The sequence below is a fragment of the Asparagus officinalis genome, chromosome 8 (assembly GCF_001876935.1).
Source record: "Asparagus officinalis chromosome 8, Aspof.V1, whole genome shotgun sequence".
NCBI classification, from domain to species: domain Eukaryota; kingdom Viridiplantae; phylum Streptophyta; class Magnoliopsida; order Asparagales; family Asparagaceae; genus Asparagus; species Asparagus officinalis.
In genome coordinates, this window is record NC_033801.1 from 98,158,311 (window position 1) to 98,182,901 (window position 24,591).

General features: G+C 38.2%; 1 protein-coding gene across 10 annotated transcripts; it reads left to right on the forward strand.

Moving 5' to 3' along the window:
- Nucleotides 1,112-24,548, forward strand: LOC109851371 (methyltransferase-like protein 7A). Of its 10 annotated transcripts, none has more exons than XR_002249785.1 (8): nt 1,112-1,436; nt 2,484-2,579; nt 2,909-3,133; nt 4,463-4,559; nt 6,282-6,355; nt 6,433-6,529; nt 6,628-6,729; nt 15,621-21,545. XR_002249785.1 is itself a non-coding variant. In XM_020421459.1 (6 exons), exons 1-6 carry the CDS (start codon nt 1,182-1,184, stop codon nt 5,828-5,830), a joined length of 930 nt encoding a protein of 309 aa, XP_020277048.1. In that variant the 5' UTR covers nt 1,117-1,181; the 3' UTR covers nt 5,831-6,067. The 10 variants fall into 10 exon arrangements, 1 of the variants encoding a protein (XP_020277048.1); XR_002249781.1 differs by having other exon boundaries at nt 1,113-1,436; nt 6,282-6,529; nt 15,621-19,998; nt 20,195-21,545; XR_002249780.1 differs by lacking the exon at nt 15,621-21,545 and adding an exon at nt 24,060-24,548 and having other exon boundaries at nt 1,113-1,436; nt 6,282-6,529.

Consider the following 24,591-nt stretch of genomic DNA (forward strand, 5'->3'; position numbering starts at 1 on the left):
TACCTTTCCTTCTTTCCTATTCTTCTTTATCTAAAAAGAGTGATATGTTTCTTGCAAATTGCTAAGAGTCATATAGTACGCATGGAAACCTAGAAAACGAGTTTTAGGAAACACCACTCCATCATAGGAAATTCACATTTTCATTTCTGTTGTTTGGTTGACAACATTTAAAAAAATCTCTCTAAAACTGACAAAAAAATACATAAAATGAAAACAAAAAATCATTTCCAAGTTTGTTCAGAAATGGATTGGAAGTTTGATATGATCATAGGAGTTTATGGCTTTTTTTTTGGAATTCAAAATTTCTCCTTTTATGGGAAATCAACCAAACAACCCCTAAAACTAAAAGTCAAACACGAAAGACGAACTTGAGACTCACTTTTAGAAATTAGGTTGCATTTTTTTGGACCAAATAAATTATTCAACCAAACAAGAAAATAGAATTCATTTCTAGAAGTGATACCTAAAAAGGATTCAGATCCTCTCCCCTATTTAATTATAATCATTTGTTATCTAGTAGGCAGTTATAATTTTTTATTTGAATGCAAATTAGGAATAAATACAATATACGAGATACGATAAGTATTGAATTTAGAATGTATCACAGTCACAAACTAGATAATCGACGGTTGAGATTAAAAGCAGTGGTCTCTTCATTACTTTTTTTGTAGTGAAGAGGATCCAAATTCTTCAGTTTCCACCCATCATTAGCATCTTATCCAAACAGCCGCAAAGTAAAATATTAATCTTACTAACAAATTCTAAAGAAATAGTTAAATTCACCAAACCCCTTAAACTTTAGGAGGTGCTACAACTTAACTTTCAGAACTTCGTTTACCTCACATAACGCTGCTGATATTTGGGGTGCCTCACATAACACCACCGAAGCCCTTTATATGTAATTTATAAATTGCTAAAATTTTCTTAAAAGGGTAAAAAAACCCCTAAAATTTAGGGGAGGGCGTGTGTCACCCATAAATGGCAATGATAAAGTTTGAAATCTTTTTTCCTCTCTTTCTCAAGGATATTGGCAAAATTCAAGCAGGGGGTCGGGTGAGAGAAGGTCAGAGTTCAGGGGGTTATGTAAAATTAACCCGGGGAGAGCGCAAGTAGATGTTCTGATGTACTAGAACGCACCTTGGACGGTCCAGATTAGCGCAGCTCCTCCGTGAAGGAACGCCATGCTTGCCTCCTCCTCCTGTTCTCCTCCTCCCTTGAACTTGCTCGCCACCGTCTCCACTACTACCAAAACCCAAACCCTAACCCTGACCCGGACTCGGATTCAAACCCGAACCCGATCCATCTCTCAATCCGATCCGCTTCGGTACTGCTCGTGCGGGAGGAGGCATCTCTTGGCAGCGAGCCTCCTGCTCCCCATTCTTCCCTCCAGTTCCCAGGCAGCGGAAATTACGAGCTCACCCTCTCATATCCCCACGGTATGCGGACTCAACTCAGCTCCAGTGCTTTCTAATCGCTTGAGTTTACGGTGTGTATGTTGTTATCAAGATTAATTAACGAAGATTCTAGTATCTGACCCATGTTGGGTGTTCACATGCTCTCGCACTTCGTAGCGCTCCGATTTTTGTTTGTCTGCAAAGTGTTTTAAGTCGAGACACTATTTTCGTCAGTCATATGTTTTTGGGATTGAGTATTGAGTAGGACTCAGAATATAAACGAGGCGGGGGGGGGGGGGGAGGGCGGTTGCTATAGCGAAAATTTGAGATGGGGGTATAGTCTTCTAGCGGAAAAACAATTTGATCGGGACATATGGTTAAATATGCTTGGATTCATGACTCGAATTGGGTTATAGCCCTTTTTTGAGTCAATCGAATCCAACCGAATTGGTACCGGAACCGAATTGTTAACATAGAGAGTCTTTCTTCTTCCTAAACCTCCCTCAATCTCACTCACCTAAAGATCTTCGCAAACTCTAGATTTCTCTCTTCTGTTTCCTCTTCACAGCTCTTATACAATATACAACTTTCTTTTGGCACTCATACTAACCGTAGATCTAGAAGACCTGTATTTACAGGGTCAAACCCGAATACAATACGAAACGGGACTTCTAACTCGAACATAATTTATAATAAACAAATCAGCCCCAGATCGCTCCTAGCGGTCCGAGCGGACTGACCTGCCGGTCTATCGACCTGGTCGGCCCGACCAACTGGTCTACTGCCTTATCCTCCACCGTTCTCTGATCTGCTCTGTTTATTATTCTCCCGATACCTTTCAGGCTTCAGTACAAGGCCAAATGCCAGCATTATCTACTTCAATTATCATTCTTCAATAACTTGCTAAGGCCTTACTGCCTACAAAACTAATGTGTAATGATGATGATAATAGTAGTGGCGGCGGTGGTGTTGATGATGGTGGTAATAGTAGTAGTACCGTAACAATACAAATAAAAATAACTACTTAAATAGTAGTAATAATAGAAATGGTGATGATGATAATAATGTTAATGCTCTTTTGTAATGTAGTGTGTGATCGACAAGTTTTATCCTCCAAAAGCAGACTGGTATGAGGAATTCTATGCACAGGCCACCGATATGGGAATGATCTCCTATGAAGCTGAGGTACCACTTTGTCATTTTCTTTATGGCATTCATCTGAATCCAAATATGAAATAATTTACACCTGTCACCATGTTCATGTGATCTTAGTAAGTATTCCTACTTACTGAATCCAATACACAAACGTTAGACGTTTTCTCTACAGTTATCTGCAGTCAGTGTCTTCTCCAAAATACTGAACCTCTAAATCAGTGAGCCTTATCCTTATCTATTTTCTGCTTTTAGTTGCACTATATCAATATATTATCTAAATGTTGCTTTTATTGTTCCCAATGCCATTTGATATTCTCTTTCCCATGGTCGCTTGACATCTTCATATCTACTTTATGAAGATTGCAGGTTACAAAAAAGAACTCTTTGGCCGTCTTGCAGTTTCAGGGAAGAGTAAGAACATTGTAGAGCTTGGCGTAGGTACTGGTGCTAATTTCAAGTACTATGCGAGTGCTGCTGATTTCAATGTTATCGGGGTAGACCCTAATAAAAAGATGGAGAAACACGCACGAGCAGCAGCAGTAGCTGCTGGATTGCCACCAACAAATTTTACATTTATCCGAGGGGTACTGTCATCGATTCATAATCAAGGAAATCGCAGTTACATGTCATTTCCGCCATTCATTCTGTTGCTCCATGAGCTTATGTTTGCAGATGCACTCACTAAATGTTTGAAGCTATTTCAGTGCCCAATATTATTTCTTTTAAGCAAGTATGACCCTCTTTCCCCTGATTTTTGGTTGGCCAATTTTCCTAGGTCATCATTATCACCATCATTATCTAAGTCCTTTCCTTATTAGGACATGTCAATCATGGAACCAACTCAAAGTCAAGAGACCTACAGAAAATAATTTACTAGGTTTGTGTGTGACGGTCACTTAAAGGCCCTCTTCTATAAGATGTGCTAAATTCATATCCATGGAACAAAGAGTCAGATATGACTCACCATAGAGCATAGAACCTTGAAAGTAAATGGCTGCTAACTAGACCTAATTCAAATATTCAATAGTTACCAGCGCCCCACCCAGCCACCCACCCACCCACCCATGCATGCTGATTGAACTGCATGAAGTTCGAACTTCTAGTTGCTCTGAATGCTCACTAATATTAATTGGGACACATGCGCACATGCATGCACATGCACACACTGATTGAAGTGCATGAAGTTTCAACTTCATGAAGTTTGAGCTTCTAGTGGCACTGAATGCTTCCTAATCTTAATGGGGATACACTGCTAACATTGTTAAAGATATGACAAGTCTGGTCATCTTGATAAATGTCATACATAAACTTCACAATATATAATGAATGCTCACTAAATATTAATGGGGATACACTGCTAACATTGTTAAAGATATGACAAATCTGGTCATTTTGATAAATTTCATACATAACTTCACACTATATATACACAAACTTGGTGCTGGGTAATGAGGTGTCTCATTCCCATCCACTTATTTAAAAAGGGGGACCACGTTCACTTGGGTGCACATGGTTAGAATAACTAAGGGATGGTTATTCCGAAGTGGTGACCATTTGTATGAGTGGATGAGAATGAGCCATCTCATTACTGAGCACCAAGTTTGTGCTTGGTACCAAGCAGATTTATCTCTCTCTCACCCCCTCACACACACATACACACACAAATTGTTCTTCTTGATTTGACTTGGATGCTCACTCTTTGAGCCTTAGTTTTTCAGTTGATGAATTTTTTTTATATCAAGTTGATGATAACTCATTTGGTATAATTTGTAATTCAACAGTCTGCAAATGTGATTGGATTATATTTCATTCCTTTACGACATATATGATGCTAATTAATGACAGTTTTGATGAATTGATACGTGTATGCATTTGATTCCTTTTAGATTTAGTAAATTGCTGTTTCTTTATAGGTTGGAGAAGCCTTGCCTATTGGTGATAATTCCATGGATGCAGTTATTGGTACTCTTGTACTGTGTTCAGTGAAAGATGTTGATATATCTTTGAAAGGTACCTTAAATGACCTTTTCTTTTCCTTAGATTCAAGTTGCCAAATGATGTTTTATCAAAGAGGTTGCTCTGGACCTACAATCCACTTCATGATACTTTCTTCTTCAGTCAACATGCAACAACATGCCCTTTTGGTCTTGTGTATTGCATAATAGACTTCGGCAATTAATGTGCGAAAATGAGGAAGAGCATCATTTGCTGGAGGTACTCAGTGGTAGAAAGTTTTGCTATTGCTGGTGTTGCATTGATTATTGGTGGGAATAAATCATCCAGGTTATAAAAGATCACTTAAGAGACTTGGTTTGGCGTTATAACTAACGGGAAGTCAGGTTCTTACATACGACCAGAGTGCTGGACTTGTTGCTTGTTTAGTATGCTTAATGCTTATAGTTGTTTTTTCTGACAATTACCGAATTACGTTAATCACTCTGGATTGTAATTAGTCATAAAGTTAGATCCTTTTTATATCAATTGCAATATATCTTGAACCTCATGTGACTTAAATCAGGCAGCCCCCCCTAACTAGTAGAACCAATCATCTTTATAACCTGTTGTTGAAATCTAGTACTGATGAGAGCCTTCTGAGTTGCTATTTAGTTCCAGTAGTTGTTTTTCTTTTTCTTCTTTTTGAGAAAGGATGAACCCCGAAGCATATCCCTAGCTGAACTCATAGGTTTATATGCTGAATATTCCCTTTTGATGTTACTTCAAACAATTAAAACTGTGATTTGTATTGTAGAATGACCCATGTCTAACATAAATAATCCCCTATCTAATTTTATGGTCCTAGCCAATGCAAAGTTGATAACTTTTGATTCTTGAAATGTGCGATATTGTATTTAATTGCAGTTGATTTTATGCTAATATCTGTCTTATGTTATATAAATATTATCTTAAACCATGCAGAAGTGAGAAGGGTGTTAAAGCCGGGGGGTATTTACTTGTTCATTGAACATGTTGCTGCAAGTGGTACTTCCTCTTCTAGTTTCCAAGTCAAACCTCCTAATTACATTTCTTTGTGAGAAAGGACAAGCTAAGTCTACTATGGATTCATTTTGATATGGGTTTTTTATTCAGACGGATCCCTCCTCCGCCTCATGCAAAACTTTCTCGATCCACTTCAACAGTTTGTTGCTGATGGATGCCACCTTACCCGTGAAACAGGAAGACATATTTCTGACGTTGGATTCTCAAGTGTGAACCTTAAGTCAATATTCTTATCAAGAACCTCCCTGATAAGCCCTCATATATATGGAATAGCTTGTAAATAATGCCATCCAACCTTTTCAATATTTATGTACAAAGTGGTAAAACATTTGTAGACAGATGATTTGACTGCTTTATGTTGTTTAGAGAATATAACGGCAGTCAGAATTGGAAACATGTCAGTTATAAAGACAAACAAATGGCACAAGAAGTGTACCCACAAGAGGTCTTGGTTTCTTTAGGATGAGAAAGCGGTATTGCTTGTATTAACATTTATGGAATAATCCACTTGGCTTCAGCTACTTTCACTGTGGATACCAGTCAGTATCGCCATATGAACTCTGATGTGAATGTGAGATCGTTCCTCACAAGCATGCCATGCATCCTTATTAGGCAATTTATATCGCTGCTGGCATTACTTATTATTATCATTATTATTGTGACTTGTTTGAAAGCACTATTGCCAAGACTAAATTACAGTTCAACCAATAAGTTGTTGGAATTTTGTTATTGCAGGTCAGATGGTCTGGAGTATTAAATCAAAAGATCAGTCAAACTGTCTGATGGAGAAGCCTTGATTCTATGAAGAAGTATGAGTTCACGTGATCCTATCCTCTATGGCGTAAAGTCATGTTTCTAGCTAACAGCTCTAGTTTTCATAGTTTAGAACTATCTAGAATCCTTGGTGATGCCCCAGCTCAATGGAAGAGACCAATGTTCTTATGCTAAAGAAATGTGGTCACCAGAGCAATGTGCTCTAAACTGTAAGTTGAGTTATCCTCTTTGTCTGTCTTCTAATTTCTAAGCTATGATCCTATTGGCGTAAAGTCATATTTCTAGCTAATAACTGTAGTTTTCGTAGTTTTGAACAATCTAAAATCCTTGGTGATGCCCCAGCTCAATGGAAGAGACCAATGTTCTTATGCCAAGGAAATCTGGTCACCAGAGCAATGTGCTTTAAACTGTAAGTCAAGTTATTCTCTGTCTGTCCTCTAATTTCTAAGCACCAAACACAATCACATAGTAAGTTTGTCTTACAATAACACATGCACACTGATACCTGCACGTCCCCACATGTGTGCATGTGAGCGCATACCCACCTACGGTCATCCACGCATATGCGTGCATATACTCACGTATATTGCAGCTGGTCTACTATAGGTAGCAGCAAAATGTTTCCACTATCAGTTTTTTAACCATTGGATTGCTTGGATATTCATACAAAAGAAACTAATTATGGTTACTTCCCACTTTTTAGGAGCTTACACTAAGTTGCACGGATACTGGTGGTGTGGACATGGACACAGACATGGACGCGGGACATAACTAATTTGCAAAAGGCAGATACAGGGACACGTGTGTGTGTTTGTGTGTGTATTAAACTAGATCAAATTTTGAATTAAATTGTCTATGGCATTTATATGTTTCTTTAATATGAATTAAAATGTCTATAAAAATAAGAATTAAGTTAAACCAAACTAAGAAGGGTTAATTGCGAACAAACCAAGTAATAGTATTACCTAATTTTGATGGGACCCCATGTAGTTCTATTTGTTGCAAATAGACCCCCTATAGTGCTACTTGTTGGGATTAGACCCTCTACAATTGATGCGAAACGGGGGAAGGGGTCTATCGGAATCAGCGGTCTAATTTAAACAACGCACCGTTTCGCCAAAATTCATAATATTCGGTAGGAAATTAATTTAAAAACAATTAATGTGACAGATGGATTTTAATAAGATTTGCATCGATAATTATGAACAATTCCAATCTCGATCAATTTAATTGCAACATTCATTATCATTGCACAAGTTTTACAATCAATATCAAGTTTTAACAATCACATGTTCAGTTACTCTCAACTCACAATTATACTTTAAACAGTGAATATATGATAAGAGTTTAGAGGTAATATACTCATGCAATTAACTAACAAAATGAGATTGACCGAAAAATAAAGAGGAACGAAAGAAAACGAAACCTTCGTCGGTCTGAACAAACTCGACGTGAGAGATCTCTGGAGGTGGTGCGACGACAACGGTGAACTGAACGACAATGATGAGGCGGAGATCCGATGACGACGAGTGCGACGGTGTTGAACTGATGACGACGCGGCGACGAGATGAGTGTGGTGCGATGTCCCACGGGTAGTCGTCGGGTCGATGCAGGTGGCGGGCGTCGGGACGAGGCTGGAAGCGGCGTCAAGACGAAATAAACGGCGACTCGAAGAGTGGAGGAGGACGGAGGAAAATCAACGACTGTTAAGGTGGTTCTGACGGCTTATGGAGGCGGGAACGACGGGTGCTCGAAGGTAAGGAGAGCAGGGATAGATCGGTAGCTTGTGGAAGAGAAGGGGTGGGGGCAGCGAGGCTGTGAGATGAACAGATGAACGTGAGAAGATAAATGTTTGACAGCTAGAAGAAGAGGAACATGTATTGGCCTAGGGTTTCACACCCGAGGCCTAGGTTTCACACCCAAATTAAGCCAACTCAAATTTCATTTCAATATTCAATAATCCATTCATTTTCAATAGTCTCATACAACCTTATTTATAAAAAAAAACTACGTGCACACAACGTGCAATAAAAATAGAAACAAACAACAATCCCTCAAATCACTCAACTAAAATTAAACTAAATTTCAAAATTCAAAATTCAAAATTCAAAATTCAAAATTCAAAATTCAAATTTTAAAATTCAAAATTCAAAATTCAAAATTCAAAAATATATCAACTAATTAAATTTTGCCATTTCTTGTCCTCATTATTCTCCCCGGGTGGGAGAAAACTCGACTCCGTCGAGTTAGCTGCAGAAACTTGCCATCTTTAATATACTCTGTCTGCATCTTAATCTGCCGTCAGTTATTTTTTTGCATCTCAAACCATTAGTTAAATTGCATTGTAAATTCACCATCTAAAATATTATCAAAATTCACTGCAGCTTGGGTGAATATATAGAAGTGGGGGTAAGGTGAAAGAACTCTCAGAAATAATAGGCTAGGGTCAGGCTTATATTAGTGGACTGTCAATAACATTGTGACTGTTTAATCACTCAATATTGAAAATAGAACTATGACCAAATCAATAAATGTTGTCATTAATCATTTCAAGAGTTGGAAAAAATTATAAATATCATGTAAAATCTTAAACAACTATAAATAAACTGTATTGGACAAGTCCAAACCATCTCAATTGTCATCATTAACAGTTTTAAATTATGTCCTGACTTCATATCATTCATTTCAGTTAACAATGTATTTATTCAAGTTAGATCACTGATTACCAATATATGATCAATGCAAATCAAAACAAAATGATGCAAATCACTCAAATGACTATGTATGAAATGCAGACTCGAACAATGCTATCAATGGCAGATTTAAACTCAACGAAGTGTCTAGTATGCATGACGTCCTCTATCAAATGGAATAATTAAATGTTCCTTTGTTAAGATGCATAAATTTTTTTGATTCTAGCAGTGATAGTGAGGAACATGCAAATAAATGCGTGAATGAGGAGTGTTTTTGTGCACTCAACTTGAGAGAGAAAGGAAATGAAAACACTCGTGCTCAAATTTGTGTCCCTAATCACTATATATTCCCAAAATGAATCAGTGTATGTGTGAGTGACTATCGGGATAATACATGGGGGTTTGACATCTAATATGATAGTTATTTCACTATGCTCAGTTTGAGTTTTAACTCCCATACAAATATCTGAGTGAATTGCTTCAAGAACCAAATCAGGAATGTGTTGGGTATCATGTTTGTCCGGGAGGACTTCGTGGAGAATACCAACAACGTTTTCAGTCACGGGGGTTAGTTCAGGAGGAGTTGAAGTTTCAATTTTAAGAACAACTTCAGGGATAACATCAGTGGACTCCGTGATCAAAGGGGTAGCTTGGGGAATAGTCGAAGTGTTGTCATTGCATGAAACTTTATTTAACTCCATAATTACAGGGGTAGTTTCAGAAGGAACGGAAGTGCATGATTCTTCGATTGTACTATCCTGAATTTTCTTGTCAGATTTAGATTCTGTCAAATCTACGGCCTGGTTAACGGTTTCCTCAATAATGGATTTTGATTCCGTTATAGGCGGCTTATTGATTCTAACTCTGAACGGAGTTGTACAGACAGTAGCAACGTGCCCATATCCTTGACAATTGTAACACTGAATTATTGGGCTAAGTTTAGAGAGATCTCTTTATGATTTCTGGCCCTTGGGATCGACTCTAGACTGGGAATAACTAGGGCTAAATTGACTCGGAGGCTGACTAGGGGTAGTGGCACGAGAAGACTGGGAGGAATGAGTTCGAAAATCCTGACCTCTATGAGATTGGTGGAATTTGGCTTCATCTAAATATTGAACTACTCAAGGGTGTCTACTCCTCGAGCAAAGAGTTCGGTTTGAAGGTCACTTCTCAATCTGGCTCTAAACTTTGACAAGACTTTCATTGGTGCCTCTTGTTCAATGGTGCTGTATCGAGTAAACAATTCATCAATTTGAGCAACATACTCTTTTGCAGATTTGGTTCTCTACGTAAGATAATGCCACTTATCTAGCAATCTATGAATAAATGATGGCGGAAGATATTTCCGTTTCAGTTCGTCGGCCATTTCTCGCTAAGTAAAAATTGGTAACTCACCTCTAATATGCCTTATCAATTCAAAGTTGGATCAATATTGACAGGCGGTTCCGGTGAGCTTCATTGTGGTAAACTTGACTTTCTGGGATTTCGTCAGGGTGTACCAATCGAAGTAGCGATCCATGCTTTTCAGCCAGTCAAAGAAAGTTTCTGGATCGAGCTTACCATCAAAGGTTGGTGAATCAGGCACAAGTTGAGGTGGGGGTCGATGAACGATGTACCCATGACCTTGCAGTGGGTATCCATAGCCTTGACCTCGTGGCGGAGTTGTAACGCGCGCTTCTGCGAGCCTAGCAAGCCTTTCATTGGTGTCGTCAAATCGTGCTGCTAGTTCACCGAATTTCTTAAGGAGTTCGGACTCTACACTGCCTGACATGCTTGACTCACTAGTTGACTCACTTGATTTTTTAATTGATATGGTAGATATGTGCGAGTGACAAGTACTAACAACTAAATGAGATGAATGATTTTTTTATCAATTAAAAGACTCAAAAAAATAAAAAAAATTCCTATCCTAGAACCATGCTTTGATATCAAAAATGATGCGAAACGGGGGAGGGGGTCTATCGGAATCAGCGATCTAATTTAAACAACGCACCGTTTCGTTAAAATTCATAATATTCGGTAGGAAGTTAAATTAAAAATAATTAATGTGACAGATGGATTTTAATAAGATTTGCATCAACAATTATGAACAATTCCAATCTTGATCAATTTAATTGCAATGTTCATTATCATTGCACAAGTTTTACAATCAACATCAAGTTTTAACAATCACTTGTTCAGTTACTCTCAACTCACAATTATACTTTAAACAGTGAATATATGATAAGAGTTTAGAGGTAATATTGTTCAGTTACTCTCAACTCACAATTATACTTTAAACAGTGAATATATGATAAGAGTTTAGAGGTAATATACTCATGCAATTAACTAACAAAATGAGATTGACAGAAAAATAAAAAGGAACGAAAGAAAACGAAACCTTCGTCGGTCTGAACAAACTTGACGTGAGAGACCTCTGGAGGTGGTGCGACGACAACAGTGAACTGAACGACGATGATGAGGCGGAGATCCGATGACGACGAGTGCGACAGTGTTGAACTGATGACGACGCGACGACGAGATGAGGGTGGTGCGATGTCCCACGGGTAGTCGTCGGGTCGATGCAGGTGGCGAGCGTCGAGACGAGGTTGGCAGCGGCATCAAGACGAAATAAACGGCGGCTCGAAGAGTGGAGGAGGATAGAGGAAAATCAACGACTGTTGAGGTGGTTCTGACGGCTTATGGAGGCGGGAACGTCGGCTGCTCGAAGGTAAGGAGAGCAGGGATAGATCGGTAGCTTGTGGAAGAGAAGGGGTGGGGGCAGCGAGGCTGTGAGATGAATAGATGAACGGGAGAAGATAAATGTTTGACAGCTAGAAGAAGAGGAACATGTATTGGCTTAGGGTTTCACACCCGATGCCTAGGTTTCACACCCAAATTAAGCCAACTTAAATTTCATTTCAATTTTTAATAATCCATTCATTTTCAATAGTCTCATACAACCTTATTTATAAAAAAAAACTACGTGCACACAACGTGCAATAAAAATAGAAACAAACAACAATCCCTCAAATCACTCAACTAAAATTAAACTAAATTTCAAAATTCAAAATTCAAAAATCCCTCAAATCACTCAACTAAAATTAAACTAAATTTCAAAATTCAAAATTCAAAATTCAAAATTCAAATTTTAAAATTCAAAATTTAAAATTCAAAATTCAAAAATATATCAACTAATCAAATTTTGCCATTTCTTGTCCTCATTAGCAGTATTGCTCCAAGTGCGAATACACCCTCGTAGTGAACTTTTTTGACTCTTTTAAAGATAAAAAAAGAAGAAGCAATTGGGTGTGTATCCTCACCTGTAGAACTATAAGGGCTCTATTCATCTCCTTAAACATTTTAATGAATTTAAGAGTAAAAAAAAACCTAGTCAAGAGTCTATTTGCAACAAGTAGACCTATAGGGGGTCTATTTGCAACAAGTATATCTACAGGGGGTCTCTTTGCATTTGGGTGATACTACTGGAGGTTTGTTTGCAATTAACCCAGCTAAGAATTAATGTCTAACAACAAAAGCTTAGTTTGATCGCATTGGATAAACTAGGTATTATTTAAATATTTAAATAACGAGTTTCAGTTTTCGAGTTTGAAAGCCTATTAGTTTTGAGCCTGATATACCAAAGAAACTAGTTTAGAGTTGTAAGTAATGCGTAAATCAGATTTTCCTTTGAACAACACGTGACTATGGCAAATCCTTGTTTGACAGGGGTAGGACACCCAATACCCATTGCCTGGGTAACCTAGAGATCACATAATTTTAGGAATTTGTTTAGCATTAATCTCCAAGTAGTCAAATGGTTAATAAACTGATAGTATATCTTTTTTTCCCCTTTTTGTAATGAGGAAGTGCACTGTTAAGGCATCCAATCCTAGGGAGCAAACTCGATTTCGATCACTGCTCTAGCCATAAAACCTATGGAGAGTGGCTCCTATCTTAATGCCACCTACTCCCTAGATTAGTAGGGAGACCATCCCAGGTATGCGGCCTTCAGAGCAAGAAAAGACTTGCGATCTTAGCTACTTGGGTACCCCTTGGTGAGTAATTAAAAGTAGATCTTGCTACTATTATTAGTTGCCATCTCATACTTTTTTTTTCAAATGAATTACCTAGAGATGAGCTAGTGACGAAGCTCGCCCTACTAGTCATATCTACTCATTTTCCCAGATTAACTACTAAGAGATAAATTAGTGACGAAGTTCACCCTACTAGTCATACAAGAAAGTGTGATATTATTGTTCTTATCTCTTTGTAGCTCATTTTACTAATTAAGGCGATAATTTATTGTGAAATCAACAAAGATGCGGAAGCTTTGTTTGATCTACTAATGATCTATTAAAAGAGGCAATCAATCTAGTAGCAAAGAGAACTTGAAGTGAAAATCCGAAACAAACCTAAAAGAACAATATCGAAGAATAGTAGAATTAAACGCAAATACTGCGATATAACACCCTACGCGTACGTCTATGGGAAGAGAAATGAGTTGACTTCGTTATCAGAGTTTATAACATATTCTCTTTGTTGATCTCATAAATATTCTCTTCTTGATCTCATAAAAGACACTTTCTAAATTTTAGAATTACACCTTTGTTTCTTCTCTACATTCTATTTGTTAAGAGGCTATTGGGTTTAGTCCCACATCTGTTAAGAACATAATTGTGCTATCATTGTATTAATATAAATAGACGAGGAGAGGCTACAAAGCAATGATCTCCTTTTATCTAATTCCTCTATGTACTATTTAACATGGTATCAGAGCTGGCAAATTCTAAATCATAACTCTAGCCTCCACCCAAAAAAAACCAGCCGTCACCATCAGCCAAATCCCGATCACAGCCAAATCCAGATCCCACATCTCCTTCCTCCAACGACCAGATCGAAGCCCGTCGGCACCAAGATCGAAGCCCGCCTCCATGATCCAGATCTGTTGACCATGATTGAAGCCTTCGTCTTCTTCCTTCGTCTTCTTCCTTTGTCCATCCAGTCGCTTTCACTTGCCCTGCGCCTTCGTCTTCTTCTACCTGTCGCTCTACCTGCCGTAAGCGCTCTCGACCAGATCCTAACGTCAACCATCTCCAGACCTCGACGACACACCTTCATGCCGCCGCCCTCCTTTTCCCTTTGGAGATCTAGTTTGATCTAGATGTCTTGATTTGTGTATCTGATTGGTTTTGACATCTGTCTTAAGGAGGGTTCCTATTGTATTAGTCTGTTTCATGATGGCCAGTTCGGATGAGAACAAGATTGCAGAACCATTGGTCCAGACGAAAGTTTCAGAGATCTTTGCTGGAAAAATTACAGATCAGAAGTTAGATGGCAACAACTACCTGCAGTGGAAACGAGTTGTTGAAATCTATGTGGCAAGTCGTGTCAAGATCAGTCATTTGTTGTCCGACCCTCCTATTCCGCCGACAGATGCTTGGACATTGGAGGATAATGTTCTCCTTCATCAGATCTTTACTACCATGGAGCCAAAGGTACAAGACCTTGTTTTACATTGTACTACTGTCAAGGAACTATGGAACTTTCTATGATCTCTCTATGGCTGAAGCAACAACATCACCCGAGTTTATGATGTGATTCAGGCTCTGTTTCGCAAGAAACAGGATGGTACATCCTTTGATGACTATTATGGAGAGTTCAATCGTCTCGCTGAGGAACTTCGACATATATTTCCAATCACTTCTGACGTCCAACAAATGCAGAATCAATGGAACCGTTTGATGGTGCTCATATATTTGGGCGGACTTGATTCAGTTCATTCCTCGGCCAGGCCCCAGATTATGGTAGTTCTGCTGTAAGCTCTCTTCCTGAAACCTATCATTTACTTAAAAATTATGTTCCTGCATCACCTACAGCTCCATTAGCCAACTCGGAATGATCAGCTCTAGCCACTCAGGTCTTGTCTCCATCTAGTCGTGGTGGACATTTTGTCGGCCGTGGTAGAGGCCGTGGGTATTCAGAGACCAGAGGTGGCTATGATGGCAATAGAGGTCACAGAGGCCGACGAGGAGGTTTTCTCCGACGATATCCGCCCGAGGATATTTCTATGACTTGTAATTACTGTCATCAGCCTGGTCACATCAAATACAACTACCCAAAACTTGAGAAGTAAAAGGCAAAAAGTGGTGCCTATATGACATCTCAGACATCTCAGGACGCATCTATTGAAACCGAGCAACAATCTACATCTGCCTTCAATGATAAGCAGCTTTAACGTCAATTTGAGCAGTTCTAGATATTTCAGCAATACCAGAATTCACAGACACAGTCTTCCTCCTTCTCAGCTGCTCTTGCCGTGCATGTATATCTTCTCTTACATCGTCTTCGTCTAATACATGAATTATAGATTCAAGAGCTACTCATCATATGACTAGAAACCGTAATATTTTGTTATCTTTCTCTCCTGCTTCTAACTATGTCATTCTAGCTGATGGATCACACACAACGATTAAGGGCATTGGCAAGACCATTCCTACTTCTAAACTTCCTTTGTCATCTATTTTTTATCAGCCTCGTTTTCCTTACAATCTTTTATCTGTTAGTCAAATTACGAAACTCTTAAAACTGTACAGTGACATTCTTTCCTACTCATTGTTTATTTCAGGATTTTGTAACGAGGAAGACGATTGGTACAGGACGTGAGCGAAACGGTCTGTATGAGCTAGAGTTGGCTTCGGATCATGTGGCTTGTACCAGTACTTCATCTGCACTTGATTACCACTGTCGGTTTGGTCATCCATCTCTACCTGTACTCAAAATGATTATGCCCTCTTTAAAGAGTATTTCCACCTTAGATTGTGAATCGTGTCAGTTTGGAAAACACCATCGTGTGTCATTTCCTAATCGAGTCAATAACCGAGCTACTAAGCCATTTGATTTGGTTCATTCTGATGTATTGGGTCCATGTCCAATAACTTCAAAAATAAGATTTAAATATTTTGTTAGCTTTGTAGATGATTTTTCACATGTTACATGGATTTATCTTTTGAAATCTCGGTCTGAAGTGTTTTCTATTTTCAAAATATTTTACTTAGAAATCCAGACTCAGTGCAATACCTATATTAAAACCTTACGCTCAGATAACGCAAAAGAATATTTGGAAACCCTATTTGTCAATTTTCTTGCTCATCATGGTATTTTACATCAATCCTCTTGCGTTTACACTCCTCAACAAAATGAGGTTGTTGAACGTAAGAATAGACATCTTCTTGATACTGCTCGGTCCTTATTATTTCATCGACATGTTCCAAAAGAATTTTGGGGGGAAGCTGTTTTAACTGCCTGCTATTTAATTAATCGAATGCCATCCTTTGTATTATACAATAAGATTCCCTACAGTGTCTTATATTCCACTTCTGATCTATACCTTACCCCTAAATTTTTTTGGCTCTCTATGCTTTGTTTATAACCAAAGTCCTACGAAAACTAAACTTGATCATCGATCAATCAAAGGTATTTTTCTTGGCTATTCTCGAACTCAAAAAGGTTACAAATATTTCTGTCCCTCTCTTAACCGCTATCTCACCTCTGCTGACGTTACCTTCTTTGAACACCTACCTGGTCACTCTTCATCTCCCCCTTCATCTATTGATGACTATGACTACCTGCTCCTACATGATACCTTCATACCTAATGGTATTGTGCCACTAATGAACGATACTGGTAAGAACCCACTGAGATTTCAGGAACCATTACAGGTCTATACACGTCGCACCACTCATGCTCCTATGCCAACGCCAGCCTTGGAATTCAAGTCCTGTGCTTAGCTCTAGTCCTCTCGCTCCTTCTGATTTAGATCTTGATCGCCCTATTGTTCTTCGTAAGGGTAAACGGTCTTGTACTCATCATCCTGTCTCTAATTTTGTTTCTTACTCTTATCTCTCTTCTTCTTTTTGATCTTTTATTTCTTCTTTGGACTCATTCGATTCCCAGAAATGTGTTAGAAGCTCTATCTATTCCAGGTTGGACTCAGGCAATGCAGGAAGAAATGACTGCCCTTACTAAAAATGAGACATGAGATTTGGTTCCTTTACCACCTGGCAAAATCGCAGTTGGCTGCAAATGGGTGTATATTATTAAGCTCAATCCTGATGGGTCTCTTGCTAGATTAAAAGCTCATTTGGTAGCAAAGGGTTTCTCACGGGTTTATGGCTTGGACTATGTAGATACCTTCTCTCCTGTGGACAAAATGACTTTTGTTTGCATTTTCATATTTTTGGCTGCAATCCATCACTGGCCTCTTCATCAGCTAGATATTAAAAATGCTTTCCTTCATGACATTTTAGAAGAAGTCTATATGGAGTAACCGCCAGGCTTTGTTGTTCAGGGGGGGTCTACGAAAGTCTGCAGATTAAAGAAATCACTATATGGCTTGAAACAGTTTTCTCGTGCCTGGTTTGATCGTTTTGCCTCCGTACTTCGAGAGTTTGGCCTCAGTCGTGCAGAAAAAGATCATTCTGTCTTCTGGCCGATGCACGATGGCAAAATGATACTACTAGTTGTGTATGTGGATGATATTGTGATCACATGGGATGATGCACATGGTATGGATAGCCTGAAGAAATATCTGTAGACGCACTTTCAAACTAAGGACATTGGTTCTCTTAAGTACTTCCTAGATATAGAAGTGACCCGATCAAAGAAGGGTATTTTACTGTCATAAAGGAAATACGTTCTTGATATGCTATCAGAAGCTGGAATGTTGGGATGTAGGAGTATTGACTCTCCAATGGATGTGAACACAAAACTGCTACCAGACCAGGGGGAGCTCCTTGAGGATGTGGGGGAGATACAGGAGATTGGTGTGCAAATTAAACTATTTGACGGTAATCAGACCTGACATCACATTTGCTGTCAGTGTAGTAAGCCAATTTCTATCAGCACCGAGAACTACTCATTTTGATGTCGTAATGCGGATTTTGAGATATTTAAAGAAAGCTCCTAGAAGAGGACTTCTCTACACAGACCAGAGACACATAAAGGTGACAGGCTTTTCTGATACAGATTGGGCTGGGTGTCCTTCTGATAGAAGATCGACCACATGTTATTGTGTCTTTCTTGGAGGAAATCTTATATCATGGAAGAATAAGAAGCAAAGTAAAGTATTCCGATCAAGTGCAGAGTTAGAATATAAGGCCATAACGAATGTAACATTAGAAATGATATGGATCAGAGATTTACTGATAGAAATTAAACTCTTCCTAAATGTCCTATGAGCTTATATGGAGACAATTAGGCGGCAATCCATATTGCTGAGAATTTTGTATTTCATGTGAGAACCAAGCATATTGAAGTTGATTGCCATATAATTTGTGAGAAACTTATGGAGAAGATCATTGAAGTAAAACATGTGTCAACGGGATATCAGCTAGCTGATATTTTTACTAAACCACTAGGTAAAATACGAATAGATTTTATTTGTGACAAACTGGGCATGTATGATGTATACGCTCTAGTTTGAGGGAGAGTGTTAAGAGACTATTGGGTTTAGTCCCACATCTGTTAAGGACATAACTGTGCTATCATTGTATTAAAATAAATAGATGAGGAGAGGCTACAAAGCAATGATCTCCTTTTATCTAATTCCTCTCTGTACTATTTAACACCATTCAACTCCCTTACTATATGTGCATGCTTTTTTTGATCGCTTGATTTACCACGAATCTCTCAAGAGTTATTTATAGAGTTTTCCATTATCTCCTACTTGGATTATTAAATCCTAATCCTCTTTCAATTGCATTCAATCCTAATTGAAATGATATTTTCCATTAAAAGCCAAATCTAAATCTAAGTCGAAATAGCATTAGCTGATTATAAAGATAAATCCTGACAATCTCGCCTTAAACTTGTTTGAAGTTAGTTTTGAAAATTGATTGTTCCTTCTTTGCAACATTTTGCATTATAAGTTGTCCTTTGTAGAGATACATGACAAAGGACTCTTACCTTCTACTCACTCTCCGAAGGTCTCAATAGGAACTACCGTTGCTTTTTGATTGATGCCAAGTCCTCTCCTGACTTGACACCAAACCCAGTTAATGATTCCTTTCTTACAACAATTCAAGGTTGGTTCTGAGCCTATTGTAGGCTTTAACACAACTCTACCTGATATTGAATCCCTATATAAAATTCCTTTAGGAATCCAAGGTTGGTGCGAACTTGTCTTCCTCGTGGCCAAATACCCCATTGAAGATGAAGCTCCACCTTAAATATTGCTTCCCTCAACAACATGTAGAAACAATCTCCACACTTCTTTTTATCTACGATGACATTCATTCCTCGATCTATGGTGGTGTTCGAATCAAGCACCCCTAATGATATTAGACTATGATGACTTTTTAAAATAACCGAACATCTTCCAAAGCAAGCATGTCCCCACCTCTTACCACTCCTCTTCCCAGTTCCCACAACCTTGCACTTTGTGCCATTTGCCATGAAAACAATCTCTTTGACTCCCCATGTCAAGGAATAAAATATGTTATTCTGAACCGGAATCTAATACCTAAGAGCCGTAATAAGTGTTCTTATTGGAAATCATTAACACATCTGCTTGTTTTTTCCCCTAACATCAGAGTCCATCAAAACTTTAGTTTGTTCACCTTGCTCATACCATCTGCATAAGATGAATGACCCGTAGCCCTATCATGTGCCTTTTGATTCTTCAACTACATGTGCCTTTGCAAACAATCCTTCTTAAAATGACCCTTTCCTTGACAAAAAGTGAAATTTTTTGGCATTTGGCTTCATCCTATTTAATACTTATTCTCGCTTCCATTTGCCGTCAATCTCCTATCTGATTTGTTCCCAATATCTGAATTTCTCTAAAGTTCTTAAGTTAAAAGCTTTGCTTTTACCTATCTATGGTTAGTCTCCTTACTTATAGGCAATAATGCAATCAAAATTTTATAACTGTTGGGGATGAGAATGCTAGAGAATTGTCGCTCTATCATCATCTACCAGCTCCACTGCAGTCACTACTAACTCGTGTATGATCCTGTTGAGGAGGTTCAAATGCTCCGAAATTGTTGTACCTTCCTCATGTGCAATCTGTATGATTGTTGCTTATCATAAAACTTGGTGGATAGGTTCTTAGTTATGTGCAGTGATTTGAGCTTTTTCTCTAGACCTATTATCGTTTCCTTTATCAGATAGGGAGCTCCACTGCAGTCACTACTAACTCAGGTATGATCCTGTTGAGGAGGTTCAAATGCTCCGAAATTGTTGTACCTTCCTCATGTGCAATCTGTATGATTGTTGCTTATCATAAAACTTGGTGGATAGGTTCTTAGTTATGTGTAGTGATTTGAGCTTTTTCTCTAGACCTATTATCGTTTCCTTTATCAGATAGGGATAGTTGAATCAAGTTGCGTACAATATTAATCAATTTAACCAATCATATTGTTTCATTTTTTCTGGCTTTGGATCTTTTTTTTTCTAGCGGGGCTCGGCCTAGATCTGACGAAGTCTCCATTCTTTTTAGTTGAAGTTATAAATTTATCTTTCCGTTGAATTTCTCAACCTCAACCTTCATCCTAGAGTATTCTTCCTTTGTCATGTGACTAGATTATTTCACTTTCAAAATGAGCTCTAATGCTAACTTATCTTATTTTGATACCAATTGTTGTGAAATTGGTCAAGATGTAGAAGTGTAACACGATCTATCAATTAGATCTATCCCGTCAAAAGAGACTATCAATCCAGCAGTAAAGAGCAAACTCGATGAGCAAATCTGAAACAGGCCGAATTAAACATCGATAATTTTGCAGAGAATAGAATCTAACACAAAAATAGCGATTTAACTTGGTTCGGCCTACGTCTATGTCCACGGGAAGAGAAAAGAGTCGACTTTATTACTAGGTATTACAAGATGTCTTTCTTGATTTCACAAGAGTCCTCTTCTTGATCTCCCAAAAGGCGTACTAAACATTAGGATTACAACTTTGTTTCTTCTCTACACCCAGTTGAACCTCCCTTACAATTATGTAAACTTTGGATAGCTTGATTTACCATGAAGCTCCCCAGCGGTATTTAAGGAGTTTTATTCCCTAGATTGAACTCATGTAGGATTCGTTCTTTAGCTTGGATTATCAAATTCCAATCTTCTTTTAATTGGAATTCTATTTGTTTCTTTGCAATCGAAGTCAAATCTCAATCAAAGTTCAAATAGGGTTAGCTGAATACAAGGATAAATGCTGACAATTCATATCCTATATCCTCATGTTCACATATCATGGACGTACATATGCAAGCCAAAGAAGGGAGAAGAAAGCCAAAGCCCAAGGTACATGGTCATTGCTATAACTTTACGTTCACCAACTGTATCTCTTGTTCATTTTGTTCCCTTCTCCTTTAATTTATGGTTAAAGCCCAGAGAAATATAGCTGTATGGACCTCTAGTAAACCCAGTTAAGTGATTAGGTCCAGGTAAGGTTGATACGAGTCGCCGTGCGAGCACCTTTGATCGCGAAATTATCAAATGTGGGTTGAGAAGAGAATGACAGAAACACAAGAACAATTCAGTATGTGGCGAAGAAAAATACCCTTTCTAGATTATGAGTATGAAAATATTACAATCTCTCTCTCATAATCTCACTAGAATCAAGAACAAGCTCTCAATTCTCTCTAAACCCTAATCTCTCTTGATTAGAATCTCACTTTGATTACATCTGATTGAGTAGAAACCCTAAACAACCCCTTTTATAGGTATAACAACGTAGGTGACAAAGTGATAAATAACCAAGTCCAAACCCCACATGAATTCGTGCAAACAGAAACCCAAACGAATCAGGAAACCATCGATGAGTCGACTCATGACTGAGATGAGTCGACTCATCCGAAACTAGACAAAACACAAAACCAACAATGAGTCGACTCATGACTGAGATGAGTCGACTCGTTAGAGACTTGTGACAAACAGCCGTGTTTCGTAAGTCGACTCATGACAGGCATGAGCCGACTCAACCTGATGAGTTGACTCATGTATATGTACGAGTCGACTCACGGCCTGAAAACTTGTTCTTCGATTCTTCGATTCTCCATCTCGTTTCACGCTTCAACCTGCGTTCCCCTATGTTGTTTTACACCTCTATTCTCATGCTATCATGAGAATCATCTATCCTCAAGCTCGCATGAGGATCACTAAGTTCCGAAGAGAAGATACACCCGTATCAAATGTAGTCTTCCACTACGGTGAAAAAGAATGACGACTTGGTTAGATCTAGGAAATGTCTTTGTTTTACCAAAACAAAATTTTTCATATAAAAGTAGCATTTAGAAATTTGTTACAAATTAACAACAAAATCTAGGTGGAAGTTGTTAGACCCTAGAGGGGGGGGGGTGATTAGGGTCTTATGCTAATCTAATCCGATTAAAAGCCAATTAAAATAATGTTGATTAATTAGTTCTTGCACGAATGATATAGATATGAGCAAGAAAGATGTGAATAAGCACAAATAAAAAGTACGCTAAGCAAAACACAAACAAACGATATGTTTACGGGGTTCGGTCACCACGACCTACGTCCCCGCTCCTCACCTCGAGGAGATCTCCACTATCACAATCCGGTTTGGAAGTCGGAACTTCTACACACTCGGTTTACAAGTTTATCGAAAACTCTCACACAACAAACACTATGCAATCACACTTTACACACTAAGTGTAGGAACCTAGCCCGTGTCCTCCTCCTCAAGTGCTCGGATGCAACCTCTCCCTAGGTTCGTCAACCGACGTCACTCCTATTGGATTCGACCCCGTCTCTCGCCTCACACTTCTCTCGGTGTACAAGTGTATTACAAGTGATACAAATAAAGATTAAATACAATGGTTTGTTCTCAACAACAAATAAGAACGCAAATGAAGCTCACACTCACTAAATCACACCCAACAACCCACACTATATAGTATGAAGATATTAAGCTCAATATTGTGTGTGTGATAACAGTGAATAAAAAAATATGTAACTCAATAAATATAGCTAAGATATGAAAATGAAATTATAAGTTATATGAAAAGATGAGTTAGGAAAACTTCTCCATAGACAAGAAGAACAGTGGATGATGAGATTAAAAATCCTCTTCTTGTAGTAGGAAAACTTTTTTTGAAACAGACTGATAAAATCAGCTTAAACAACTCTTTTAAACACACTTAAGATTTTGTTAAAAACAAAACTTGGTTATTTGAAAGAGAGCAGCAATGGGGTATTTATACCCACACAAAATATCAGCCAAAACCAATTAGAAAAGACCAAAATAGTCTCAGACAGCCGTTGCAGAAAATAGCCGTTAAAAGGCAATGATGAGATCAGCGGTCGACCGTGAAAATCTCGCGATCGACCGCGAGGCACAAAAAGCTGAGTATAGAAATTAAAGGCTGGCGGTCGACCGCAAAAGTCTCTGATGGATTCACGGTCGCGAGCACATAAAACCAATAGTATGAAAGTTTGCTGCTGGCGGTCGACCGTGGCAGTCGACCGCAAACTGATACATGACATATGACAGGTTTTTGGGTTTGATTTTGAAAATACATTAAAAATATCAAATCAATTCCAAAAATAGTAAAACTTTGGGGAAGTTTCTAAATGATGAAATAAACATGTTTGAAAAGGAATTTTTGGAAAATCAATTTTCGTTTGTGAAAATTTCCTGTTTTTGAAAAGTGTTCAAAAAACCTGTTTTTTTGTGAACATGAAAATTGAGATATGACTTGTAAATACGTATATATATCATGTATATATTATATATATATAAACAAGTGTGAATGAGCTGTAAACATGAAATACAAACTATTGTAACGAAGTTTGATGAGAAATCATTTATTTGATAGAAAACGTCAAAATTGTGTTAAGTGTACATATATTGAGCTTACATATAAACATACGATATATGTAAGCAAACTAAACTTATACCTAGGTGAAAGCACACACATGAACTTGAATCTTTAACGCTTGATTATCGTGTGTTGAATTACCTGTAAAGAGAGAAACAAAACAACAAAAACTAGAGAATAGATTAGCGATAAATTGTTTGACAAATCATCATCAAAACTATAGGACTAACAGAAGTTGGAGGCGCATGGATGCACAACAGATACAGATGTCCAGGGATATATATGTACCTATATCCAATCAGATACAAATGCAGATACTATGGATCTATATCCTATAGGCTATGAATACTGATAGAGATATACAAGTATAATATCTGGATCAGTGTCGGGTTCCGAGTATATGTATTGATCAGACAGTGGAAACTATTATGTTTAAATCAATGGATTTGAAGTCAATTTCGATGATCCAGAATCTAATTTTAACTTTCAGGTTTGTAAGCATATTGATGGACTCTCTCTTAAGAAGTTTATTGTATCTAAACATCTTTTCTATAGCTTTTAATGTCTATTCCTGCCATCAATAAATAAAATTGATAGGTTCGGGTAGGAACCTATGAGAATTTCGAGAGCGAGAGGGAGGGAGGGGGTTTCTATTACATTGCCAATATACTTTTCCGATATAATCCGTTTTCCTCATATCAGAGAGAGAGAGAGAGAGAGAGAGAGAGAGAGAGGGAGGGGGGGGGGGGGGGGGG